General features: G+C 35.5%; 1 protein-coding gene across 1 annotated transcript in view; it reads right to left on the bottom strand.

Moving 5' to 3' along the window:
• LOC138329587 (GTPase KRas-like) overlaps positions 1-13644 on the bottom strand; it is a 32380-nt gene extending 18736 nt beyond the window's left edge. Inside the window, exons 1-2 of the mRNA XM_069276672.1 lie at positions 13464-13644; positions 2523-2571 (exon numbers count right to left, since the gene is read on the bottom strand). Of these exons, the coding sequence (XP_069132773.1) occupies positions 2523-2571; positions 13464-13494 (80 nt within the window). The 5' untranslated portion in view covers positions 13495-13644. The remainder of the gene's footprint in view (positions 1-2522; positions 2572-13463) is intronic.
• Positions 13645-15858: the final 2214 nt, after the last annotated feature.

The following is a 15858-nucleotide window of genomic DNA, read 5'->3' as shown; positions in this document are numbered from 1 at the left end:
GCTGAAATCTTGGTCTAAGGTCTACTGTAGACAAGAGTATCTCCCCCTACTTTGAAATTTAGGAATCAGACATTTGGTAAAGACAAAAATAATCAAGTCATTCAGTGATTTTTTTCAATATTCTAGAGATTGGTGGCCAGTCTAGGTCTACTGCTACCATCAACAAATGCTGATTTCAAACTAACTTGTCCTATAGGGATTTCTATTTTCAGGACAGGCCTTTTGTTTAATCAATTCTTAGATCTTTAATAATGTTATATTTTTAGTGATACTTCAAAGCTTATTTGATAGTTATAAGAGCAGCTATAATCAAATCTTAGAAGATACTGTAAACATTCCTGGTGTCTGTGATAGCACAGTAAACATGGAACTCAGAACTCACAACCAGTGCCCATGGTATTATATGTAAGGTTAAGTTAACTATATAGAGTGTTTTATCTCCCTAACACAAGACTGTGTAGCAGGCTCTGTATACCATCATTATAATGGCCGGCTGTTACTGCTGATAAAGTCGCGGGACTGTGTCAGTTACATATCAAACAATCATGTACTACAGATCAACCATTTTTTGTATCCATGCACCTACAAAATGTTCATCATTATTGTAATCCAACTTTAAAGTAGGTCACATGAGATTAAAACCAAACAGAATCTGGTTTAGATTGTCGAGCTGTTTTAGAATGTGATACTGAATATCACATCTAATATGCACAATATTTATCAAACTTTGCTGCTGGTCTACAAGCTAAGAGACGCAAACAAATAAATTGCATTCATTTCACAAGATTTGTTCTTTTGGCTAATGAAAGGAACCTTTGAGAACAGAACACACAATGATTGACTTCTGGAGCATTAACCCAGAAGCCAAACAACTCAAAACATGACAATAAGAAGTAGGTTGTAGTGTTAATTTGTTAATGTGTAGGCTCTTTAATAGTTTGCGTAACATGTTCATCTGTCAAAATTGTTTCCCTTGGATGCAAAGGAACACGGAGGGATAATTAACCCCAAACTAACCGAACATGATGTGAGTTATCTCCCTTTGATCCATTCACTTTGAGGATATACATGTATAAACTCAATTAAAGTAACAAATATTTACAGGCCAACTAATCTGATGATACACTAAATATGAGTTATCTCCCTTTAAGTTTATAGACAAACCATATCACAGGACATGTGAGTTATCTCCCTTAGCTATTTGTATTTCTATAAACCTCATCTTTTATGTTCCATCTTGCCAAACAAAAAGTAAGATGTATATAATAAGAATACATGCCAATTCTGATAAAAGAAGTATATAACATTGGGGTCAAAATAGTACCAGTAATATCAACAGGATTTTACATATCGATTTCGCCACATTTGACGTCACAAGTGACACACTCTACTGTCACCGCTCATTCTGTACGTAGCGTTCTGTCGAACAGCATGACTACTTTTTGGTAGATTCGGCCTTCGGCTGCCACTTGCAGAAGGGTTAATTGCGCTCTGTTGTACTGTTTAAAGTAGGTTTCGCCCAACCAAAAATTTTTTTTTTTATAAAATCCGATAAACGGAAGATAAGGTGAAAAAACATACCTCAATTTAATTTCTTAATGCGTATGAGATTAAACAAATGTGTCTTGAATACACAATTGAAGGAAATCCTTGATTTATTATGACCGTCAGGCTGACAGGATTGTACGCAAATGAAGTTGCGATGGATTGTGTTGTCGAAGTTTCGCGCATGCGCATTGTTACGCACTAAAGGTGACCAAAATGGCTGAACTAAAACGTGTGAGAAAAAAAATGTATCAGAATCGGCATCAACGAGTAGGAAATTAGAATGGAATCGGTAGCACCCTAGGATATCTCTAGGGAATGAAACTCAGAGATGGCAATGTAGCAATAGAAGAAACAGAAGCCACATCTCAAGTGGAACTCGCCCGGATTCTGTTGTGTTGCACGTGATGTGTTAATTTCAACACATATGCCAGCATATATGTTTGATATACTAAGCTAGCGAGCGTGACGTGTTATAGATTATATGACATGTATAAACAATCCATCATACTTCGATTTTTTTATTTTTTTTACTAAACATGCCGTGGCAAGACTGTCACTTCTATCTGACATTTTGTTGCACGCTTCCGTTTGTTGATGCGGCCTCGTTTTAGAAAAAAATATGACATGTTCTATGTAAAGCTTGACTTCCCTCTATTTTTAGAGGAGTATTTTCCTGGTCAAGCTAGGCAACTGACCACCATATTGTTCGCTGTATGCATCGAAAATGATCTGAAGATTATATCTATGCACAGGATAAATTTCAATTTCGTAAACTTTATATTTCATTGGGCGAAACCTGCCTTTAAATATTTGTCTTCTTTCATTGCCCCGTTTTACTGTTCATGTCATTTTATGTAATCATCTTCGTTTTGTGTGTGTTGATAAAGGGGCAGTTTGCCTTGAAAATTTGACATTTTTTTGTCCACATGGTTGGAATTACTTCTTTGTCCCATATATATAACAATAATACTTACTGGTTCTGTATAAGCTGGATGGTCAGAGCGCTCTTCCCTACACCACCCGCTGTAAACAGAGAAAAAGGAATAAGTACATATACCAGGTACCGGTATGTAGATTAAATAAACTAACATAAATTATTTACTTGTGGTATATAAGTGTGGTGATTAGGAAACTCAGACTAAGAAATGGACAGTTTATGTATACACCAATTTGACATCAGTATAATTTATACCATGGAAACGGTAAGGGTATTTATATAATAACTTGTACCCGTCTGACCCAAGTCTCCTTCTCTAAATCCTAAACCTGCGCGATATATCAGCCTTTATAATACACCAACAAAAGCCATAGAAAAGTCTCTTTATTCATACAAAATGGATATATCATCTAAAACATATTTCTTTCTGTTGATTTTTGTTCCCTTTCATTTTTAGGGGGGAGGGGGGAGTGTAAGCTTTGAATCTCACAATATAAATGATCAGATAAAAGTTCAATAGTATTTCATTGAATGTCCTAACAAGATAACTTGTATGAAAGTACAACTTCACCTGTGGAAGGGCCTATAATGTACAACCTCACCTGTGAAGGGCCTATAATGTACAACCTCACCTGTGGAAGGGCCTATAACCCTGCAGATGGGCCCATAATATACAACCTCACCTTTGGAAGGGCCTATAATGTACAACCTCCCCTGTGGATGGGCCTATAATGTACAACCTCCCCTGTAGAAGGGCCTATAACCCTGCAGATGGGCCCATAATGTACAACCTCACCTGTGGAAGGGCCTATAATGTACAACCTCCCCTGTGGATGGGCCTATAATGTACAACCTTCCCTGTGGAAGGGCCTATAATGTACAACCTCACCTGTGGAAGGGCCTATAATGTACAACCTCCCCTGTAGAAGGGCCTATAACCCTGCAGATGGGCCCATAATGTACAACCTCACCTGTGGAAGGGCCTATAATGTACAACCTCCCCTGTGGATGGGCCTATAATGTACAACCTTCCCTGTGGAAGGGCCTAAAATGTACAACCTCACCTGTGGAAGGGCCTATAATGCACAACCTCCCCTGTAGAAGGGCCTATAATATACAACCTCACCTGTGGAAGGGCCTAAAATGTATACGTACAACCTTCCCTGTGGATGGGCCTAAAATGTACAACCTCCCCTGTGGAAGGGCCTATAAAATACAACCTCCCCTGTAGAAGGGCCTATAATGTACAACCTCCCCTGTGAAAGGGCCTTAAATGTACAACCTCCCGTGTAGAAGGGCCTATAATGTACAACCTCTCCTGTGGAAGGGCCTAAAATGTATACGTACAACCTCCCCTGTAGAAGGGCCTATAATGTACAACCTCCCCTGTAGAAGGGCCTATAATGTACAACCTCCCCTGTAGAAGGGCCTATAATGTACAACCTCCCCTGTGGAAGGGCCTATAATGTACAACCTCCCCTGTGGAAGGGCCTATAATGTACAACCTTCCCTGTGGAAGGGCCTATAATGTACAACCTCCCCTGTGGAAGGGCCTATAATGTACAACCTCCCCTGTGGAAGGGCCTATAATGCACAACCTCCCCTGTGAAGGGCCTATAATGTACAAACCTCCCTGTGGAAGGGCCTAAAATGTATACGTACAACCTCCCCTGTGGATGGGCCTAAAATGTATACGTACAACCTCACCTGTGGAAGGGCCTAAAATGTACAACCTCCCCTGTAGAAGGGCCTATAATGTACAACCTCCCCTGTAGAAGGGCCTATAATGTACAACCTCTCCTGTGGAAGGGCCTAAAATGTACAACCTCCCCTGTAGAAGGGCCTATAATGTACAACCTCCCCGTGGAAGGGCCTAAAATGTATACGTACAACCTTCCCTGTAGAAGGGCCTATAATGTACAACCTCCCCTGTGGAAGGGCCTATAATGTACAACCTCCCCTGTGGAAGGGCCTATAATGTACAACCTCCCCTGTAGAAGGCCTATAATGTACAACATCACCTGTGGAAGGGCCTATAATGCACAACCTCCCCTGTAGAAGGGCCTATAATATACAACCTTCCCTGTGGATGGGCCTAAAATGTACAACCTCCCCTGTGGAAGGGCCTATAAAATACAACCTCCCCTGTAGAAGGGCCTATAATGTACAACCTCCCCTGTAGAAGGTCCTATAATGTACGACCTCTCCTGTGGAAGGGCCTAAAATGTACAACCTCCCCTGTAGAAGGGCCTATAATGTACAACCTCCCCTGTAGAAGGACCTATAATGTACAACCTCTCCTGTGGAAGGGCCAAAAATGTATACGTACAACCTTCCCTGTAGAAGGGCCTATAATGTACAACCTTCCCTGTGGAAGGGCCTATAAAGTACTGCACTGTGTAGAGCTTATCAATGTTTAAATCTTATTATATATTATCATATTTGTGCTCCCATGCCTGTCTTGAACAAAGTATATATAGAAAGCTGTAAAATACAACAGGTACATATGCACTAATAGAACGAATATATATACGTACCCGGCCTACTATAGTACCTTTCGGCCGGGTACGAATTGGTCCCTATGTGTCGTAGTTTAGCACTGCCTCCGAAAATCACTCGGGCACTGTTTTCTATACTTTTTTGTAGGTTTCCAATTATTTTAAGCGTATACATGCATTTACATATTATTTTTGTCTAAAACAAACATAACTACCATTCTTAATATATACCGTACTGCTCACAAGACGTCAAATTCACAACTTGTGGACTTGCCGTATAAATTCCCCTCAGAAAGACCTTCTTATGTATTATGTAAAAAAAATAATGATCGATGAGAATTTGATATTTTATGTAGTTCAGTTTTATTCCCTAGTAGGTAAGCGATATCAAAAAAGTACGATAAAATGCAAAGAAATGTTTTATAATGGTTTGTATTATGTATAATCATTACTTTGCTCCATTAGCAGTAATAGGCACCAATTGTAGCTCTAAAGACGACACCATTTTCTGTCTAAAAGTCTTTTGAGCTACAATATTGCAGCTAATGCACTAACTGATCCTACTACTTTACAGACCATCCAAGTGTTTAGGGTATTGTTTCCATAGCTACTTGTACATAGTATATATACTTAAAATGAATTACCACTTAAAAGACAGGAAATGATTTGCGATATTTACCAAGGTCATATCATATGGTATCCCAGCAGTCACCACTACAGATCATGATCAGGAAGTGATTTTCATTAGTTACCAAAGTCACAATATGTTATATAACGTATGATACACACAATATATCATAGGTGATGGATGGGAAGGGTCATTGAGTACATAATTCAATACATTTATGTAGATTTCATCATTAATCTAAGAAAAATCCGGTAAAATTGTCATAAATTTAGGACTTCATCTCCTTCTACTGTGGCCAGACTCTCCATATTTCCTTGTATACAGATAATAATAGTATGAAGATATTTGGGAATTTTTCATGCACAAACTTTCAAGTTTCTATGTGACAATCCCAGAATAACTGATCACACCCTGACAGCTATAGACAGTCACCATATATATATACTGACCACTTAGAATTGGATGTTAAATACTAACTTCCCTCTAACTAAACTTCTAAGGTGTACAAAATGTCTATGCAACAATCCTCCTCAAATTAAATTATTAAAAACTCATGAACGTTTAACTTATCAATGATAAATCAAGCAGAAGCAAGTTAGCTTCCATATATAGAGAAAAAATATTTCAAATGAAGAGCTATTTTTTAAATAAAACTACTTATTGTGACATTCTTTAGTGGGTTTATTTTTGACATTCTGTGGCAGATTTGTTACACAACAAATGATAATGCTGCACCCCTATCAGCAAATCTTATAACCTGTTGGGTGATCACAGTAGCAGGCAAAAGACTGTAAAATGTTCTACCTCACTACCAGGCAGCTCTCAGTTATGATACAATGTCAGGCATTTTGGTGATTTTTCTCTGGTTACTCTGGCTTTCGCAACCACCAAATTAACCCATAGAGTAAATTCATACTATATATAATGAACCAGTACACCAGCTGTTTATATTACCATATATCTGTTCTACTGAAATTCCATTTGTGTGATTCTCTCATTATACATCACTTTACATCAACATTTGTGTGTATTGAAAGAAAGTATCACAATTCCGTGCTATCACTTTGGTGAATGCCTGGGATATATTTTTTTACATCTGTGATCTTCAGACTAGCTGTATTTTATCACATATCAAAATGCATAATGTACTGAATGTAATGAAAGCATATCCTGGTTCACCAGTAGGAGGATAGATAAGCCTAGATACGTAAATCATATATATATATACCTATATAAAATCCCTGTCACAGACAACATTTTCTCTCAATTCTGGAATATTCATAAACATATAAATCAGATTTGAAATGACAAACCCCAACTTTTATCAACAGCTTCTAAATATATACCCATGACCCTGGTACAAGGTCGTTATGTTCTGAATGTTAGAATATTTCTGTCCAGTTTCCATCCAGAGATTGTAAATCTAGTAGCAAAGGATACATATCTCAACCAATTATATACAAAGAGTTCAGTATATAGGAGGTTAAATAACAACTTTGTCGAGTTATCTTGCACGAATGTAGGTTAAAAGTTGGAAGCATTTTATCAATTACAAAATTTTTGGCATTTTTGTGGATGTTGGTGAGAAACAGACACTGAATCTGCAGACATGATCAACAGACAGACTTGACTCACTATATAGTATATGTAGAGGGTTGATCATTGATGACCACATCGATCACACAGCTAGCTCAATAGGTAGAACAGACGACTAGTGTTCTGAGATTCTGAGTTTGAACTACATTTTCTCATATGCTGTTACAAATTTGGCTCAGGGGCGACGAGTTTGGACGGAGAAGACCGGGATTGGACTGGGTCAATCATACTTGACCAGGGTCGCTTTCGATCATATATATATATACATGGTTTGACTGGTTGGACCTAGTTGTACGTTTATGAATTAAAGACGGATCTGGTGATTTTATAATGTTTTCAGACGACAAAGCCCTCACAGGTCTGTATCAAAATCTGCAGGTCTTTCAGGATTTATAATCAAAATAAAGACATTAACAAATGGCTGAACTGGTTGTTCCGAATAAACAAAAACGGCAATCAGTTGAACTGGCTAGTATTCAGAAGTCCTGGGTTCGGTGATCTGGCCCCTACATATTCTCCTCTCCTGTTACATATCAAACTTTATATAATATATTTAGTGGTCTGAATCCATACTTGACAATCAAATTGTATCAGAAACATATCACGTATGATGAGACATTCCTTCATTACAAAATCACTATGCTGCAGCTACCATATCAGTACAGAAAAACATACAGATAAGTTTTTGAGGATGGAGGAAAGTCGGAGTACTCAGGCATAAATCACCAATCTATCAGGCAACAGAAGCCCCACATGGATTCCCTAGAGGCTAACAACTACATATATATATATGTGTAATTCTATATAGAAGGTAAAAAAAACCCACAATTGTCTATTGAAAAAGATCATCATGAAATGTGTTAGAGAAGAAAAAGATCATCATGAAATGTGTCACAGGAGAAAAAGATCATCATGAAATGTGTCACAGGAGAAAAAGATCATCATGAAATGTGTTAGAGAAGAAAAAGATCATCATGAAATGTGTCACAGGAGAAAAAGACCATCATGAAATGTGTCACAGGAATTGTTGAGTAGTTGCTGACATGAAGTTTCCTGGTATGATCTGAATATCCTGGAATTTAAAACATGCCTGCATTGCTTGTACTCATACATTTATGGACGTTTTACAGATCTAGCTAGGCCAAGGATTTATCATTGTTGCATCAGATGGCATTGTGTAATTAAATACCATTTTAATCACACAAAGTACAAAAGATACCAGCTGCTACTGTTAGGTTACACAAACATGTATGTCTGTGTGCAACAAAAAAAAAGCCTATAGGTGGGTACAATAGTACAAACTACACACTAACAGCCTGTTACATACAGCTGTAAGACGTCCAGAGCTTCGATGAGTCCCTGGTAATATTACTTTTTGTTAGTGCTAAAGTACAGTGGACCCTTGATACCGTATTCGACACAATAAGTGCCCATGGTAGTTAAAAAATTGTGAAAAATGAAGGGACCTTAATAGGACCACATTTGGACTAACATTTCACAAAATTATTGCACTTTTGTCTGTAGCCATTAATTAATAAATTTACAAAAGAAATCAAACAGAGAAATCTACCCGTTTTCAGTCTGTATTATTGATGTCAATGTAGTTTAGTGAGATTGAAAATAAAAAGAGTGTAACAATATAGCACAAAGTCAACGTAGGATCTACATCTGATTTAGCAAGGATCATGAGTCAATACACCTCGTTAATACTGTAAAACCATTGTGAGCATAATAAGAATAGGGTATGTGAACAAAAAAGAAGAAAGAGCACAGATATCTAATACAATGCCAGTGAGTTAATTGTCCTATACATACAACCATTACTTACAGTAGTATGAGTATACAAATACTTTAGCTAGTTCATAAATACTACTGAAACTAAGACTTAGACAACACAAATTTTAATCTGCCTGGTCGAAGGAAGGCCTAGGCCTGTGGAATGTGTTTTTTATAAACAACTATAGGAGTAGTGTGAAGTCATCACAACGTTGTTTATCCTAATCCGCCCCCTATACACCCACTGGCATCCCTCCAGCTCTCATGTCTGCTAATAAAAAACCTAGTATATTAGCCTGTCTATGACCCCCAACACACTTCTTTTAGAAACGATTGTGACCCAAATAATAGAATTCTAAAAGGATAAAAGGACTCAATATAAAATAATAGAGTTCTAAAAGATAAGGACTCAATATAAAATAATAGAGTTCTGATAGATATGGACTCAATATAAAATAATAGAGTTCTAAAAGATAAGGACTCAATATAAAATAATAGAGCGCTAATAGATCAGGACTCATATAAAATAATAGAGTTCTTATAAATAAGGACTCATATAAAATAATAGAGTTCTAAAAGATAAGGACTCAATATGAAATAATAGAGTTCTATTAGATAAGGACTCAATATAAAATAATACAGTTCTAAAAGATAAGGACTCAATTTAAAATAATAGAGTTCAAATAGATTTTGTTCAAATATATATGAATAATTTAGAATTCTAATATAATAGATGGTGATCCGATATAAAATAACATGTACAGAATTCTAATTAATAGACCCAACACCCAATATAAAAGTAATAGAGTTCTAAAAGATTGTGACCCAATATGAATAACAGAAATCTAATAGATTGTGACTGAATTTAAAATAATAATAATTTATAATAAGTAATAAATGCTTGTGGTAAAATGTCAGGACATCTCAACCACTTGGCCATCACAGCCCCTGAATAGATAAGGAACGGGAATTAGAATTCAATATAACTTCAATAATAGAATTACCATATTTTTCCTAATGAGAGCAACAGTCACGGGTTAATGACCAAGGGGGGGCGCCGTTATTTGATACCATTTTTAGATGGTTTTTTTTTTTTTTTCTGAAACAGACTATAGTCATCTTGCTTTTAGTTTCGTATTTTTCTGAAACTTACTATAACCAACTTACGTTTTGAAGTCAAGTAAGTATTGAAATCACATAATTATGAAGAAATGAATGCACCAGAAGTAAATATGTCTGTTTCACTGAATTTTGGCATTTCATGCTAGCCTGTTTGTTTACCATGCATACACAAAATGGCGGACAGTGTTTTCGATCGCTACTTTCGTTTTGTGGCAGATGGGAATTACCGACAAGAGCACACAATAAAATGCTTAGAAATGATAACATTCCTGTTATTTAGAAACCTTTATCATAGATATACATTAAGTATTCATAAAACTTCTATAGACATCGCTAAAATGTCATTGCCAGCGAGTCTTCATCCATGCACGTGTGTGGTGCATTCAAGTGACACGTTTTATTTTGAACATGGCGTTCTCGCTGTTTTTATATGTAAACACTTGGGAAAAATGTCCTAAGTTGTCCAATGCAATAAATTTAGTACTTATACAAGCTGTAAGCTGATCAGATATCTGTTAAGCATCAGATTGATGTGAAACAGTATTTTTTTAGTGCTGCAAAGACAAATCGTCAATATCTGGCACAAAAATTGTATGAAATTAGTTGATTTTTTTCAGCAAAAAATGTGGGGGCGTCCTTATTAGAGGAGGCCCTCTTAATAGGGAAAATACGGTATTCTAAAAGCAAAAGTGTATCCAAATTTAAAAAAACTTATTCTGTATTTGCATTTATATCAAAGATGCATATATATCTGCCTTTGTGGGTAGGTATTAATTGTGACGTCATATGTTTGTAAGTGTAACGTCATACTTTTCTGAGATAACAACGTAAAATGTACTCACAAACAAAATCAAAATAATGACATCACAATGGATACCTATCCGCAAGGGAGCTAACTCTGTAATATGAAAAAACAGAATAGACAGACTCAAGTTTTATGGACTATTAAAATATATAACGATATACATTGTTATCTTGTCCTATTTTTTCAGATTTTTAGCTTTTACATACTTTTTGATCATCAACCTTTGGTATTTATATTAGTGAAGTCATATCGGTTGAAGACGATAATCAATCCAACTGGTAATCAGTTGATAATCTGAACTTCCTCTTTAATATTATTTCTACTCAACAAATTAGATATATATATATATATATATATATTGTAACTTACTAATTAAATGTACGTTAAATAACTGCTGCAGCTAAATCATTTATTGCAAACAAATTAAACAATTTATTTTGAAATTTTCTCTTCAACTGGAAAGGTTACCAACTGATCATCGGTTATCCTGACGTGACATAACTCATATTTGTCATGTCAGATATTGCAGTTTCATAATGGATATCCCTATCAATGTCATGGCATTACATTTTTACATAATGTTCCAATGTTAATGAAATATAGCTAGGAGTTTGAATTGATCATAGCAAAGAGTAAGGTTTTATCAGTTGTGTCAAACAGATTTGAACGGTTGTCCAATGCACTGTGTACCTCATATGTCAATAACCTTGTTACACTAAATCTGTTACAAAAGCAGAAGGCCACATTCCTGACATAGTCTACAACAAACAGCTGTTCTTTCTGACAAACAAGTTATAATCCTATTCGGTTTCTTCACTGTCAATTTTAAAAGGTAAAGGCCATTCTTCAAAAGAGTGAACTACCAAAATAGGTCATCATGATTGTTTGTTGGATCGATCATCAGTGTCAGACAAGATAAATCAGTACAGCATCTGACTACAGGCTGGTCAAAGTCCTGGGTTTGAATCCCGGTCTGACTGCTACGTTTTCTCCTATCCTGTAATTTGTATATAGCTATGGCAGGTTACCTCCCCTGGATATAATATTCTTCCAAGTGTACATGTCCTATGGTTTAATTTACTGGTTATATTGTGTGAATGTTTGAAATCATGTTGTTATTATTCTAATATGATATAATTCAATTTATTTATCATTTTGAGTTATCAATCTTTCATTTGCCAGACATCAGATATATATTAGAGTCACACATTAATAATTTTAGATGTCTTGAAATTTCAATTAAATGACAAGTCCAAATGATATGTACAGACAGTGTGCCAGTTTTCTAACAACTTAAGAGTAGTGATCCGCATCAGCCTGGTTCGAACCCATGACCCCAAACTTACAAACTGGTCTGTCACTGCACAGATGGTGAGCTAATACCAATACTAGCGAAAAGCTATTAAGACTGGTGTGGGATTGTTTGTTTGTTTGATTATTTTAAAGTCCTATTAACAGTGTGTCTTTTGGGAGACTGCGGTATGTTCGGAATTGTATCCTGTTGTATATAGTGGAACTCTTGCATTTTTATAGTGCTATATCACTGAAGCATGCTGCCAAAGACACCAAGCAATACAATGTACCTGGTCACATTATACTGACAACGAACGAACCAGTCGATTGTCCCATTCCCTGTATACTGAATACTAAGCAGAAGCAGAAACTAATACTTTTATAGTCAATGGAGATATCATATTAGGAAGAAGAAAGTATGTTAGGAAGAAGAGAAAAGATAAGATCCTAAATTTAGTCGCCTTTTACAATCATGCAATTAAGGCAGCAGGTACAATTCTAATGCCCTACTACAAGCCTAGGGTCTCACAATATAATTTACGCTATTTATTAACTAAAACCTGCTACACTCTTACAAAGCTATATAATAATGATTTGAAACTTGTATTAATATCTGAATCCATCCCACTGACAGTATAGTACTATATAGCAAGTCATCATACTACACTGCCAACAATAAACTCTGCATCTTATCAACAAGATACCAAATATATGGACTGGTTAACAGAAGAGTATCAGCTTCAAAGACATCTAGTGACTAAGAGACGTGGGGTGTGGTTCTGGTTATTTCAACCCCACACATGTGAACCATTATATATCCTGTCCTTTGTCAATATAAAACAACGTTGTTCGTGTTTTGGAATCACACAGACCTTATGTAGTGACAATTCTGTTATAAACTGCTTCGTTTGGTCAAAGATAACTAAAAAATAAGTATAGCAATGTTATTGTTATCATACCGATTGAATACATCTCAACACAATATAGCAGGTGCCCTTTTCGGGGCACCGGCGGGGAAATTAAATTAGCATTTCATTTTCCAAACGTTTTACTCGAAAACTGTTCACAACGACAATCTATGAATGATGAATAACAGCTGCTGAACAGCATTTGTTTGTTGGAAACTGATTGTATATCATTTCTCAGTCCACTCTTATTCAGACAACCACCACCCTTTTATTTTGGACAACTGTTTAGTCACGGACAACGTCTATCGTGCCGAAATTTATATTGGAGAAATAGAAGTGGTTTCTGACATACCTCCCACGACTACCAGCTTGTATTCTGTCATTGATGATCCAGCTTGATATGTTTCCAATATCCACAGAATAAAAATACTTTAGTACACCAGCATAGAATATTCTCCACTCTCTATCTGATGTCGTAATTTCGACCTTCTCGGCAGCGATCGCAGCGACACTGCTTAGAGCTCCAGGAAAAGCTGACCTTATTTTTCAAGCCGCACACCGACTTTTTATACCTAAAGGGGCCCCGGACAGGATAATGCTAATCTTAGGGTTTCAGTTATATTAATTATAAGATCGCTTTTGTTTTTCTTTATTTTATTGATAAAATATGTTTTAATATTAATGAACGTTAAATAAATATTCACACTGAAATTAAAGAGAATCAAACTATTTTGTCATATATTTGACCATGTGTATTAGCTCTTCGTTGCTATTTATAGATAATCAGATCTGTGCTATTTTTAGAAAAAAAATGTGACGCATCACATTTATAAATGGAATATTATAACATTGGCTGTTATTTAGAACTATGATTATTTAGTAAAATAATCCCAATATATTAGGTTAAATTTAAATAATAAATTAATTACATTAATATTGATACTGTAAATTAAGCAACTCATTTACATGTATAATATATATGCATATTTCTCATTTACATGTATAATATATATGCATATTTTGAAAACGGAATTATACACTATAAGTATTGATAATTATACATATGGGTTTTATTTTCATTTTCATTTTTTTTAATTACCATGTCATAAACATTTAGTGGAGATTTTACTATAATTTATATCTTATAATTATATTGTATAATTGTTATTTAATTTTATGTCATTTTGTTATATCGATAGAGATCTACGTTTGAAATATATCTGGCTCTTAAAACTGCAATTAAGATCAAGGATTTATAAGTGACTCATGTATTCAAAAATAATAATAATAATTAACTTACATTATATATAATAATAATAATAAAAATACTGTAAGAGGTATCTTCATAATTCCAATTGTTCTGAAATCAGAACGATTTTTTAAGTGTTCCAGCAAAATCAATGTAGTGTAACTTACTTACTTTTGGAGAAAATCTACTTTTCGTGTCCCTATTTCCCTGATGCAAATATTCACTTTTGCCTTACTTGGAAGGTCTTTATCACTACGGTGTTTATTCCCGTTGAAAACAAGCGTTCTGACGCCCTTCGCGGGTTAAGTTCATTTTACGAATTTAAAGTCAACAATAGAAGCGGAACAATATCAAGAAACAATGCATTTTCAGCTCTAATATCGACATTAGGTCGGGGACAGAACTCGATACCGGATAATAAGAATGTCTTGTAATGGTTGCAATAGGAAAATATTACGATGTCAGTAAATAAATGTTTAGTTTCTTTCGTTTGATTCAATTTCTAAATTTGTTGATTTGATCCCGAACATTCCAGTGACGTCACTTTTAGTAAGAGTGAATGAAACGGCAGTCAGTCCCGCCAAACAGTGACGTCACAATCACCGGAATGACGTCGCTTACATATTTCCCACGGTAGTAAAAAGGAGTACACACTCATTTAGTTTAGTGAATGCATCTTTTCTTGATCATCAAAGAAGCGTTTCGCTTTGAGCGAAATCATGTAAATAACAGACAATTTGCTTTCGTTTTGAATGCCATCATCTGTATGTATAATGAAAAAGTTGCAGGATAAACAGAATACACGGTCAATATCTTACAATACAAGTTTTATTTTGGTGTCCACAGGGAAAACCGAGATGACTCGGCAAAACCTCCTTAACTCATCTCATCGCACAAACGATAGCAGTATCGCTATTAATTATAGCAAAACAAAAATGTCCAACGTTGAAAATATTTGCAAGAACATTCATTATTTACATAAACCAGCAATTAGAATAATTATTTATTTCATCTAGACTAAATCATTTGCAAATCCCATACACCGTCTGCAAGGAGACGTCCTTGGCCTATCCCTACCCACGATGCTCTCGATCGTGGTCTTATATTATGTAACTTGTCATGGGATATTAAATCTAGATATATCTGTTTTCGACAGTTAAATTTTTATGAACATGTGTAAAGCAGTCTCAACTGCTATTCCGAGAACGTAAAATGCAATTTTGGTCACCTCAGCCAAACCACAGGGGCACGCAAATTATGACAGAAACGTTTACTAGTAATTCGATACGTATGTCATTAAAAGTATTGGAGACCTTTTTATATGCACGTGTATATCATGACGTTTCAAGAGGCTGCCCGTATTATTTTTTGTGAAAAATAAATTATACATATATGTTATAAAAATAGGTTAGCTTCTTGATTGTCATTATTGTTATATACACTGTATGTGATATTTAAAGCAAAATAAAAAGGTTTCTTAAAAACATTAATTACATCA

The sequence above is a fragment of the Argopecten irradians genome, chromosome 8 (genome assembly GCF_041381155.1).
Source record: "Argopecten irradians isolate NY chromosome 8, Ai_NY, whole genome shotgun sequence".
In the NCBI taxonomy this organism is placed as follows: domain Eukaryota; kingdom Metazoa; phylum Mollusca; class Bivalvia; order Pectinida; family Pectinidae; genus Argopecten; species Argopecten irradians.
This window is presented reverse-complemented; position numbering and strand designations above follow the sequence as displayed.